Source organism: Giraffa tippelskirchi, chromosome 6 (genome assembly GCF_054371585.1).
Source record: "Giraffa tippelskirchi isolate mGirTip1 chromosome 6, T2T-mGirTip1v1.2.pri, whole genome shotgun sequence".
Classification (NCBI taxonomy): Eukaryota; Metazoa; Chordata; class Mammalia; order Artiodactyla; family Giraffidae; genus Giraffa; species Giraffa tippelskirchi.
Genome location: NC_137280.1, coordinates 75,850,005 through 75,862,545, shown reverse-complemented (window position 1 = coordinate 75,862,545; position 12,541 = coordinate 75,850,005). Strand labels below are relative to the sequence as shown.

Below are 12,541 nucleotides of genomic sequence, written 5' to 3'. Positions count from 1 at the left end.
TCACTCTGCCGGCTTCCTTGCCCGCCCGCCTGCCCCTGGTTCTTGGCATGTGCGTGCCCAGTAGCTTGGGTGGGAATGCTTGGCAAGAACATCTGGCCACAGCTTGTCCCCTTTGCCATCACGTCCCTACCCCCTCAGCCTGGCTCACCCATCCTTACCCCAGGATTGATGTCGGGTACCCATCTCCCGGCTTCAAACCACTAGGCTGAAGCAGCTTCGTCCTAAACACCAGCCTGAGCTGAGCCAGCCTTGCAGAAGCCTCGGTGCCCCCACTGCCCCCAGCCCTCCCCCCATACCCAACCCCTCTCTCGTCTTGGCCTTGGCAGGCGGTGTTGTTGGGGCCCGGGAGCAACACTCCTCTCCCTGGCCCACTCGGCTGACCCCCAGATTCATTTCCCCAGGGGGCCCTCCCCTGCCCCAGGCTGTGTTGGGCGCCACTGCCCCCCCCCCGGCCCCCGCAGCACTGCTGCCTGGGTGCCAGCCTGAGCGCACACCTGTTCTCCTACCTTGGATGTCACTGAGAGTTTGGGGAAGGAGCGAATGCAACTGGGAATGATCCTGAAAGTTGGGAGGTGACCGGAGACTAGCTGAAAGAGATGCATGGGCACTGTTGCGGGGGGAGGGACAGAGCTTGAGGTGGGAGGGCAGGAGCAGGTGCTGTCGCGGGCTTGGGCAGACGGTGGAGGGCTGGGCGGGGCCTGTGTCATGTAAGGGCCCCTCAGAGAGGGTCTGGTGGGGAAGTGGGGTTCTGAGTAGGAATCTGAAGTGTTTGTGGGGGGGGCTGGGGCAGCTAAGGGATGGAGTGTGAGTGTGTATGCGTGCGTGCACACAAGTGTGGCAGGAGTGTGCGGAGCTCAGGGACTTGCAGGGCCCCCAGTTTCTGAGGGACTCTAGGTGCTCACGTAGGCGCCTGTATGTTGCAAGGTTCTGTGGGGGATGGCCCTGCTTGCGTGGGGCCTCAGTGCACGCAGAGCATCCTGAATGTGTGGACACGGGCGTGCACCTGAGTATAGCAGGTGCAGGCCTCCACGTGCTTGTAGGCTCCTGTATGGCTGTGGGTTTCTATGTGCATCGCAAGCGGGGGTCCCATATAAGTGGGGGGGGTCAGTGTGTGTGTGAAATCCCTTGTGTGTGCAGGTCCCTATGTGCCTGTACAGTCCCTGTCCACAGGTGTGTGCTACGTGTCCACAGGGGTGTGCCAGTGGGGGGAGGGGACTGGCGTGGGGAAGGATCCCCAGTGTGCAGTGGGTCTCCTGTATGCCAGGGAGACCCCTCTTGCCTGTAGGGTCCCGGACACCTGTGGGCATCGGAGTGTGCGGGGGTGGGGCTGTCCCGGTGTGGTGGGGGGCACTCGGTGCTCACAGGCCCCCAGGCCCTGCCCCGCCCAGGGCTCGGCGCCGCCCTCAAGGTCTCACCTGCTTCACCTGCCTCCCCCAATTCGTAGGCAAGGCCCTGTGCCCAGAAGCACCGCCCCCCGCGTCGGGCTGGCCGGTTTCCTAGCGACTAGCCGGAACTTCCGACTCACCCCGACTTCCGGGGCGAGGGTCAAGGGTCAGGCTTAGGGCCCTCAAGCCTTCGGCGAACAGATGGGCGCCTGGGGACGCGGGGCCCCGGAAGTCGGGGCCTCAGCGGTCTCCCGGGGTACCGGGCCGGCGTCCCGGGGTGCGCCGCCGGGGGGGCTCGGCGGGAGTCCGGGGGCACCGGGGCGCGGGCGGGGGTCCCGGGAGCGGCGGCGACGGGCGGGCGGCGGAGGAATGTAGGCGCGCCGCGGGTGGGGCCGCCCCGCCCCCAGGTGCTGCCCGGGCAGGCAGGCGGCAGGGGCGGCGGGCGGGGCGGGGGCGGGCGCGTGAATCAGGCCGCGCGGCGGGCGGGCCGCGGCAGGGAGTGGCTGCCGGACCGACCGGACCGCGAGGCCGCTGGGCGGCGGTCGGCTCCTGCTGCCCTTGTCCCGAGACCCTGCTCACCTGGCCAGGTAGGGCCCTCTCCCCGGGCTCCGGCCGGGCGGGGCGCGCGGAAAGGGAGGCCGCGGCGGGGTGGGGCGGGGTCGGCACCGTCGGCGCCCCCCGGCGCGGCCTCACCTGGGCGGCCAGCCCGCCCGCACCTGGGCTGCGTCCGCGCGACCCAGAGCGAGGCAGTGGGAGCACGGCCGCATGCGAGGGGGTCGGGCCTGGTCTGCTGGAGCTGGGGCCGAGGGGGCGCCACGGCCGCGTGTGCTGGTGCGATCGCGGGCGCCCTCGCTCGACGCCGGCCCGAGAGAAGCGAGTGGGAAGGGGCCCTGGGAAGGGGCCCCGGGCCCAGATCGAGCCAGCCCAGGCCGCCCCGCCTTGCTCCTACCCTCGCGGTTTAGCTGGAGTCTGGAGAGCGTGCCGGGCCTGGCCTAGACCCTTCCTGGGGTGGGGGGGGCCGCGTGGCTGGAGCCCTGTCTGGTTCCCTCCGTGGGGCGCAGGGTTCCCTGGGGCCCAAGTCCCTGGACTGAGTGGGTGGACGGGACTCCTGGCCCAGGCAGCTTAACTTCCTGGGGTTCAGTCACCCGCTTTGGCCCAGTAGTGTGCGCTGGAAAGCTACAGCTCACCCACTTCCAGACCAGGAGCCTCTTCTGCGGGAGTCCCAGCCCCATCCTCCTGGGGCCTAAAACCTCTGCCTGCCTGGCGCAGGGCCCACCCACCTTGTGCCCCAGATCCCTCCCTCCGGATAAAACCCCAGGCTTGCCCGCGGGAAAGACTTCTGCTGGAGGTCCCTGGTTCAGGAGCCCACTAGAGCCCTGAGGGCGCTCCCTGGAGGCTTTGTCGGCTCTGTCTGAGGTCAGAGGTCAGCAGCCAAAGAGCGAGATTCCTGCTGAGTCATTAGCCTGGGTGGGATAAGCGCCCTTCCCTCCCTTCAGGCCGGCGTTGGTAGGCAAATGTGGAGAGGCAGCTGTTGGGGTTCCCATAGCTGAGAGTGGCTACTGCTGGGTCCACAGGTCAGGGGCATGCAGACCTGTGAAAGGACACAGGCAGAGGCCTAAGGTGGTCAGGGGCCCGCGTGTGGCTTCATGCGTCTGGGCAGGGCCCCCTGCATGCTCCCTCAGGATGGGGCCCTCAGGGGGGATCCCCCACTCCCTCTGCATGCAGCCTGGACACTTGGTGTTGATTCCCTTCCCCAGTGAAGTAGGAGGGCAGGAGGTCCCTTCCAGTATGTCTCCCCGATGTGGAAAGTGGCACCCTCAAAGGTTGTCAGCTGGATAGCGCCCCCTCCCCAGTCAGATACAGTTCAAGATAACACACACCCTGTGGTCACATACAGAGTCAGGACCCTGGTGCAAACAGGCCCACGCCACATACCCTCGTGTGGTCAGCCTGCATCTGGTCCTGGTACAGTGAGGACGCATGGCTACCCCATTTGTACCCAGATACGCCAGCGGGCAGTGCCCCCTCTAAGGCACAGTAGCTTTTCCTCAATCACACCAGGTAGCCTCTCTGTCGGGTGTGACTGAATGCACATGGGGGCGTCCCCCACCCCCACGTCACTTCTCCCGGGAGGGCAGACAGGAAAGATTCCCCAAGTCATCCTGACCCCCGCAACGGTCTTCAGCGGGCCACTGACCCCGTCCAGTCAGCGCTGTCCAAGCTGCACCTACAGGGGCTGGGCGCACTCTGCCTGTCGGCCCACATTCAGGAAGCCACAAGCCAAACAGGATCAGCTTCCTGCGACCCTCCTTCCAGATTAGGGAGATGAGCATCCAGGTATATCAGGGGTCCTGGGGAGACGGGTCCTAGGAGCCAAATAAAGACAAAGACCCCCACCTGGCCTTCCAGGACCTCTGTTCCCCCAGGTCAGTCTCCCACACAGGCCCTTTGGAGGCAGGTGGGCTGGAGTGGAGCCAGTGGGGTATGGCTGATGGTGTGAAGTTGGGGGAACAGTGAAGGCAGAGAGGCTCACCTGGAGCTGAGGACAAGTGGGCAGTGACTAGGAACTTGGAAGGTTACTGCTGCCCCACAGGCCAGGCTTGGCAGGGACAGGCCTCTAAGCTCCTGCCAGGATGTGAAGTACAGTCCTCGGCGAGGGGGAGGGGTGTGCCAGGGGTGCAGCCTAGGGAGGTGACTAAGACAGTATGGTGGACAGGGGCAGAGGGCTCCGAGGTCGGCAAGTGGGTTGTGGGGCTCAGAGTGTGAGGCCTGTAGCTCAGGTGGGGGAGTGGCCAGGGTCTGTGGACGGGGCTTACCGCTGCGTCCCACACCATCTTGGTGACAGGCTCTGTGCTCTGAGCTTACCCTGGGCTAAGTGTGCTATCAGGTCAACCCTGACAGCTGCATTCAAAAAGGTTTTTAATTAAATTTTTAAAGGGAACACTCCATTTACAATTACTACAAAATGTAGGCTATCTCCCCACATTGTCCAGTACATCCTTGAGCCTGTCTCATACTCAGGACTTCGCACCTCCCGCTCCCCCACATACACTAGTAACCACTGGTTTGTTCTCTATATGTGTGAGTCTGTTTCTTTTTTGTTATCTTCACTAGTTGTATTTTTTAGATTCCACATATATATCATACAGTATTTGTTTTTCTCTGACTTATTTCACCTAGGATAATGCCCTTCAAGTCCATCTATGTTGTTGCAGATCACAAAGTTGCATTCTTTCTGGCTGAGACAGCTGCATTGTACAGTGGAGGGAACAGGCCACAGAGGCACAGAGAGCGGCCCAGGGTCCCCTGGCTCTGGGGGCAGAGACACAAGCAGTGCCCCAACCTGTCCAGCATGCCCAGTGCCAGGGGCCACAAAAATGCATTCATGTCATAAAAGCAGAAGAAAAAAGTAAATGTATTAATACAGTCTGGATTATATTTATATTTTCTTTATAACAACTGTCACATCATTTTTCTTAATGGGGAAGGAGTCCACAGAGCAGAAGTGCCGTGGGCCACAGAGGCCATAAAGTAGCCCCGAGTCAGGCCCGTGTGGAGCTGGCACCCCTGCCTGGAAGCCGGGGCCACGTGCCTCCTGGGCCCTAGTGAGAGGAGGGCCAGCCCCACAGCCAGAGCCACAGGAGACAACGGGCATGTGTTCTGCTGTTCCCCCAACTGGGAGGCATGCCAGGGTCTGGGCGTGCCCTGGAAGACCTCCACAGCCCACCCAGGGTCACTGACAGCCGCTGCTATGATGTGCTCACATGTGTGGGGGTGGACCCAGAGCCCCTCCCCCTGTAATGCGTCTCCCTGCCCTTCCCCCAGGTCCCTGGCCCCGACATGGCCCGTCGCTCCCAGAGCTCCTCCCAGGGGGACAACCCTCTGGCGCCTGGGTACCTGCCCCCGCACTACAAAGAGTACTACCGCCTGGCCGTGGATGCGCTGGCTGAGGGCGGGCCAGAGGCATATAGCCGCTTCCTTGCGGCCGAGGGGGCGCCTGCCTTCCTGTGCCCCGAGGAGCTGGAGCATGTGAGCCGCCACCTGCGGCCCCCACAGCACGTCGCCGCCGAGCCCCCCGAAGGCAGCCCCCCCAATTTGGACTTCGATGGCTCCTCCGGTACCTACTGGCCTGTGAACTCCGACCAGGCAGTGCCTGAACTTGACCTGGGCTGGCCCCTGACCTTTGGCTTCCAGGGCACTGAGGTCACCACACTGGTTCAGCCCCCACCACCTGACAGCCCCAGCATCAAGGATGAGGCTCGGAGGATGATCCGCTCTGCCCAGCAGGTGTGCTGTCACAGGCTCAGCGGGCAGTGGGGCAGGGCAGCCTGCACTGGACCTTGAGGCACGAGTAGGAGGGTGAGGGTGAAGGAGAAATACAACCATGCCAGTTTAGGGGGCAAGGGTGGGGCCAGAACTGGCTGGCCAAGCCTCTCCAGCCCTCAAGCTGTAATGAGGGCTCCCTGGCAGACTTCTTCCAGGGTCATCAGTGGTTTGGTTATCACAAGCTGCAGACTGCACAGGTTTGCCTATCCAGGGTCATGGCTGGTGCCCAGAAGTTCAGGGGCTCTGTGATGGTTGGGGGCCCTCCTTGCCTGGACTTAATGTTCAGAGAATTCTGTAGTCCTGCCCTTGATTTGCCCCCAACACCAAGCAGTTGGCAAACAGCAAAGGGAGCCTGTTAAACCACAGACCTATGGCAGCAACTCAGATGTAAAGACCCATCTCTGCCCTCTGCCCCTTCACCCCTCCTCCCCAGATGGCAACTCCTTCCCAGGGGCAGGAATGGAGCCTGGGGCTTTGCCTTGCCCCCTCCCCCACCCAGGGTTCTGCCCTGAGCTGAACACCCACCCAGAGCTGAAAGACGTCTCTCCCTCAATAGGCTGCAGGCCCTGTGCCTGCCTAGGGCTCCATCATGGGCCACCAGTAACCCCACATCTCTAATGACGGGCCCCTTCTTCTGAGCCCCGTTCCATGACAGGGCCCCAATCCCCTGCGATGGGCTAGTAGCTGTTGTGGGCATTCAGCGATAACCTGCCCCTGCCCCCGCCCCCAGGGGGTGGGGAAGGCATGAAGGTATGGCTAGAGAATGGTGGGGACAGCAGAGGGTTTGGGCCTCTGTCCCTGCTTCACTCCCCGCAGGTGGTGGCCGTGGTGATGGACATGTTCACCGACGTGGACCTTCTCAGTGAAGTGCTGGAGGCTGCTGCGCGCCGCGTCCCGGTCTACATCCTCCTAGACGAGATGAACGCACAGCACTTCCTGGACATGGCCGACAAGTGCCGGGTCAACCTGCACCACGTGGACGTGAGTGGCTGGAGGGCGGGAGGGATGGTCGGGAGGGGCGCGGGGAGGCCCCTCAGCAGAGCCCTAACGCCTCGCCCGCCCCAGTTCCTGCGCGTGCGCACTGTGGCGGGCCCCACCTACTACTGCCGCACAGGGAAGTCCTTCAAGGGCCACGTAAAGGAGAAGTTCCTCCTGGTGGATTGTGCCGTGGTGATGAGTGGGAGCTACAGGTGCGCCTAGCCCCGTTGCCTCTCCATTGGAGGGCCTCCTCTCCAGAAGCCTTCCTGACACAGTAGCACCCTAACCCTAACCAGCTCGGCCACGCCCCTTTACCATAACCCGGCCCCGCCCTTCCCCAGCCGTGGCCTCGCCCCTCTCACAACCCTGGTTCCGTCCCTTCCCCAACCTCGGCCCCGCCCTCCCACGCGCCCTGGCCCCGCCCCTCCCACGCGCCCTGGCCCCGGCTGGCCTCGCCCCTCCCTCTGATTGGCCCCACCCCCCTCCCAGCTTTATGTGGTCCTTCGAGAAGATCCACCGGAGTCTGGCGCACGTATTCCAGGGGGAGCTCGTCTCCAGCTTCGATGAGGAATTCCGCATTCTTTTCGCACAGTCCGAGCCGCTGGTACCCTCGGCCGAGGCGCTGGCCCGCATGGACGCCTACGCCCTGGCTCCATACGCAGGGGCCGGGCCGCTCATGGGCGGCCAGATGCCTGGGGCTCCCACCCCTTTCTCCTTCCCCAAACGCGCCCACCTCCTGTTCCCGCCGCCTCGGGAAGAAGGCCTGGGCTTCCCCTCCTTCCTCGACCCCGACCGCCACTTCCTGTCGGCCTTTCGCCGAGAGGAGTCTTCGCGGATGCCAGGGGGCGCCCTGGAGCCGCACGCGGGGCTGCGGCCGCTGTCGCGGCGGCTGGACGCAGAGGCCGGGCCAGGCGGGGAGCTCTCGGGCCCGCGGGGCTTCTTTCAGGCGCGGCACCTAGAGATGGACGCCTTCAAGAGGTACAGCTACGTGGCCGCCGACGGCGCGGGCGCCGTGGAGAACCTCGCGGCCGCGCGGCAGGTATCGCGGCAGACGTTCCTCAGCCACGGCGATGACCTCCGCTTCCAGACCAGCCACTTCCACCGCAACCAGCTCTACCAGCAGCACTACCAGTGGGACCCGCAGCTCGCGCCGGCGCGCCCACAAGGCCTGTTCGAGAAGCTACGTGCCGGCCGCCCTGGCTTTCCCGACCAGGACGAATTCGCGCTGGGCGCCGGGCCACGATTTCCGGAGCTCGGCCTGGACGGACACCTGCGGCTGGACTACGTGCCGTCCAGTGCCTCACGGGAGGTGCGCCATGGCTCGGACCCCGCCTTCGGGCCCGGGCCCCGCGGTCTGGAACCCGGCGGGGCCCCTCGCCCCAACCTGGGCCAGCGCTTCCCTTGCCAAGCGATGACGAGGCTAGGCCCAGAGATGGCGCCCGAGCCCGAGCCAGAGCGCAGGAGCGGGCCCGAGGGGCGGGCCGGGCTGCGGCACTGGCGCCTCGCCTCCTACCTGAGCGGCTGTCACAGCGAGGACGCTGGCGACGAGGGCCTGCCCACGGCCATGGAGGCCGAGGCCTATGAAGATGACGTGCTGCTTTCTGGGGGTAGGGCGACCGCTGGGGACCTGCTTCCCTCCGCCTTCCGTGTGCCTGCGCCCTTCCCAGCCAAGGGCCCGGCGCCGGGCTCGGGCAGCGGTGGCGGCGAGGGCCCGGAGCGCGAGGGCCCGGAGGAGGCGGGCCTGGCCAAGCAGGACTCTTTCCGCTTGCGCCTGAACCCGCTGATCCAGCGCAGCTCCCGGCTGCGCTCCTCGCTCATCTTCAGTTCATCGCAGGGCGAGGGCACGGGCGGAGCTGCTGGGGCCTCCACGGAGAAGGTGCAGCTGCTGCACAAGGAGCAGACGGTCAGCGAGATGCTGGGGTCCGGCGGTGAAGCCGTGCGCTCTGCTGCCTCCACCAAGGTGGCCGAGCTCCTGGAGAAGTACAAGGGTCCCTCTCGAGACCCTGGCGGCGTGGGCACAGCGGTCACAGTCGCCAGCCATAGCAAGGCTGTCGTGTCCCAGGCGTGGAGGGAGGAGGTGTCTGCGCCTGGCGGCAGCGGCGGCAATGGCGAGCACCGCAGCCTGGAGAGTTGCCTACTGGACCTGCGCGAGTCCTTCGCACAGCAGCTGCACCAGGAGGCGGAGCGACAACCCGGAGCTGCCACTCTCGCTGCCACCCAGCTGCTGGACACGCTGGGCCGGGGCAGCAGTGGCACGGACCGGCTGCCCTCCCGCTTCCTGTCCACCCAGGGCCACTCCACTTCCCCGCAAGGGCGGGATAGCCCCCCACCAGAGGGGCCTGGGGGGCACCAGTCTGAGCCAAAAGGGAGCCCCACCTCAGCCTACCCAGAGCGCAAGGGGAGTCCCACTCCTGGGTTTCCCACCCGCAGAGGCAGCCCCACCGCTGGATTTACTGAGCAGAAGGGGAGCCCCACCTCTGCCTACCCTGAGCGCAGGGGCAGCCCGGTGCCCACTGTGCCGGAGCGCAGGGGCAGCCTCACCCTTCCCTTCCCCGGGGAGTCTCCGAAGGCCGGGCCCACAGAGGAGGCGGTTGGCGGCCCCATGGAGGTCCTGCGCAAAGGCTCCGTGCGACTCCGGCAGCTGCTGAGCCCCAAGGGTGAACGGCGGGCAGAGGATGAGGGCAGCTTTCCAACGCCGCAGGAGAACGGGCAGCCTGAGAGCCCCCAAAGGCCATCCTTAGGCCGGGTTGACAGCACCGAGGCGGCTGCAGACGAGCGGGGCCCACGGGCGCGCGTGGCATCAGCCACAGCCAACGCCTTGTACAGCAGCAACCTGCGGGATGACACGAAAGCCATTCTGGAGCAGATCAGCGCCCACGGCCAGAAGCATCGCGGAGTCCCCGCCCCGGGCCCGACCCCGGCCCACAGCAGCCCAGAGCTGGGTCGCTCGCCAGCGGCCGGCGGCTTGGCCCCTGACATGTCCGACAAGGACAAGTGCTCAGCCATCTTCCGCTCGGACAGCCTGGGGACCCAAGGCCGGCTGAGCCGCACGCTGCCCACTAGCGCGGAGGAACGCGACCGGCTCCTGCGCCGCATGGAGAGCATGCGCAAAGAGAAGCGCGTCTACAGCCGCTTCGAGGTCTTCTGCAAAAAGGAGGAGCCGGGGGGTCCCGGGGCCGCGGAGGGCCCTGCTGAGGAGGACGCCAGGGACAGCAAGGTGGGCAAGTTCATGCCCAAGATCCTGGGTACATTCAAAAGCAAGAAGTGAGTCACCTGGACTACCAGCCCAGGCCGAGGTGCCTGCCTCACCGTCGGGCAGAACACCTGGCCCTCAGCCAAAGCCCAGGGAGTCGGCTGAGCGCAGCCAGAGCTCCGCTCCACCTGAGGCTCAACCGGCGGCCCTCCTGGCCCTGCGCCCCTGGGTCTCTCCTCCCTTAGAGCTTCAGCCCCAGCTGCCCGCTGCCTTACTGCCCCAGCTCTGCCCCTTCACACCTCCGCCTCTGGACGCTCAGCCTCCCCCTTCTCACGCATCTGTCTCCCCCATCTCTCTGTGCCTTAGGCCCTCATACTCTGGGGTCTGTGCGTCTCAGGGCTTCCGTGTCTCAGGGGTCCCCTCTGCTCCTGGCCTGGCTGTGGTGCCCCTGTCCACTGCCTGGCAGCCCCCTCCTCTCCAGGCCTCCCGTCTTCTCAGGGCCTGTTTCCGCACCTGCGTCTCAGGTCTTAGGGCTCACTTCCTGCCCTTTCCTCAGGGCGTCCCTCCTTCCCTTCCTCCGGGCCCCTTCCCTGGTGTCCCTTCAGCTGGGGAGGGGCCGCCCTGGTGAGAACTGAACCAGGTGTGGCCGCCACTCCTGCAAGGCCCCGGTCAGCACCCTGCACCCGCGAGAACACCAGGCTTTGTGGTACAACAAGCCCAATGGATGATGTGAGGCCCTGGCCTCATGAAGGGTTCCTGACAGATGCGTGTTCCCAGGTGCATCCGCAGCCACGCCGCAGAAGGGGGCTGGATGTGGAGCCCTGTCTTGTGAGGGCAGAAGACGGCGTGCGACGGCCCCTGAGCCCCAGCACACTGCTCTGAGGGGTCTCAGTGCCCCTGACGTGGGACCTCTGCACCTCAGTCCCTCATCTAAGTGGTCCTTGCCCTGCAGGTGCCCAGCAGACCCAGACTCCACCCTCTTGTGCATCCTTTCCCCTTTGTCACCAACCCCCCAAAATCTGTCCAAGGTTCCCCATTTAGCTTTCTTGTATCTTTTTTTTTCACCTCCAGACAGTAACTGATCTGGAATGACTCATTTTGGCACCAAATGCTTCGAAAGCCCCCCACCCCCACCATAGGTGCTGGTGTTGTTAAATTAGCTTGTGCTATTTCTTTTTAAATAGTTTTTTTTTTTAAATATAGGAAACCCTAATTGCTCTTCGGGGACTGCCGGGTGTGGCTGCAGTCCTGACTGAGCCCCTGCTCCCTGGTGGCTCTTGGACTCGTCACCAAAGCCACCACCCAGGTGGGGTGACAGCAGAGACTTTGGTTCGAATGGAAAAGGCCTCTGGGGAGCTGGACGAGCCAGAGCGTCTCTGGTCCTTGATGTGTATGCTGACAGGTTTGGTTTGGCCTGGCCTGGTGTGCAGCTGTTCTGAACAGACCAGGCTGGGCCCTAGCAGGAAGTGGAGGTTCTGCCCAGGGAGAGGCCCTTGGACCCTCCCGTGTGCATCCTTCACATCATGCTTGATAAGATCTCATCTCAAATGTGATTCTGCACATTTTGGTGTTAATAAAAAAACACAACACATGAAATATTCTGCCATGTTCCCAAATATATATATACATAACATCACCCAGTTATATTTTGCAGCCTTTAGCCCTATTCATGTCTCAGGTTTCTCTCTGGACACTACCATCCATCCCTGTGGGGTGGACTAAAGACCCCTCCCCATCTATACTGCCACCACCTCTACCCAAGTCTTCTAATAGCCACAGACCCCTTCCACCTCTCAGCCACTTCCCGTGACAGGCCTCACTTCACTGGCCCTCTATGTAGGCACAGCCCACTGGCACGCCCCTGGTTGCCAAGCCCAGCAGACACTTCCTAGCCTCATCGCGAAGTTCCCATCAACTCGGGGCTGCCTTAGGCCAAGGTGCCAAGCAGCCATTTGTGCAGTTGTCTGGGCCTCCCAGACCCTCCAGTGTTGAAGCACCACCTCTACACTCAGGGCTGGACTTCTTGGGTGCCCTACCCCTTTCTGGGCAGGGGCATTCATTCCGCAGCCCCATGGGTCCCCCATATTCATTGCTTGGGCTATACCTCAGGCTCTAAAAATGCAAAAGCCTGCAAGTTTAGGCAGCCCCATCTTGTGACTGACTCGCCTCCAAGCCAGAGCCACGGCCCCTCCCTGGCCTTCCCCAAGCCCTGTTCCCTGCCTCCTGAGTCTCTCCGGTAGCTGTCAGGTCTGGGTCACCCCCTGCCCAGCTCTCCTTGATCCATACCTTGCCCTCCCCTGCAAGCAGCCGGTGTCTTCCACAGTAGGGCGGAGCCGCCTGCTCCTGGCTGAAAAGCCCTTGGGCCAGGAACACCTCCAACCAGGCACCGGCAAGTGGCCTCCCTGTGTCCTGACCACTGCCCAGGGTGGGTGCAGTGTGAGGTGTCCACGGAACCAGGAGATACCTCAGCGCTGGCTGGGACCCTCCCACTCCTGAGTCCCACACCCCCAGTCTGGGCTCACACTGGGTGCTTTGCCTGGTGATACCAGAGGAGGAAGCCTTGACATCCCAGCCGCTCTCCCCTTCCCCAGCCAAGACCTGGAGACGAACCAAGCGCCTGTCACCGTGTTGGTGGGGCGTGACTGACTGCAGTCAGGGG

General features: G+C 64.0%; 1 protein-coding gene across 3 annotated transcripts; it reads left to right on the top strand.

Moving 5' to 3' along the window:
* Positions 1 to 1,546: 1,546 nt before the first annotated feature.
* Positions 1,547 to 11,478, top strand: SACK1H (scaffolding CK1 anchoring protein H). Of its 3 annotated transcripts, none has more exons than XM_081497151.1 (5): positions 1,547 to 1,662; positions 5,211 to 5,672; positions 6,528 to 6,692; positions 6,777 to 6,901; positions 7,179 to 11,478. In XM_081497151.1, exons 2-5 carry the CDS (start codon positions 5,226 to 5,228, stop codon positions 9,955 to 9,957), a joined length of 3,516 nt encoding a protein of 1,171 aa, XP_081353277.1. In that variant the 5' UTR covers positions 1,547 to 1,662; positions 5,211 to 5,225; the 3' UTR covers positions 9,958 to 11,478. The 3 variants fall into 3 exon arrangements, with proteins under 3 accessions (XP_081353277.1, XP_081353279.1, XP_081353278.1); XM_081497153.1 differs by lacking the exon at positions 1,547 to 1,662 and adding an exon at positions 1,853 to 1,972; XM_081497152.1 differs by lacking the exon at positions 1,547 to 1,662 and adding an exon at positions 3,587 to 3,722.
* Positions 11,479 to 12,541: the final 1,063 nt, after the last annotated feature.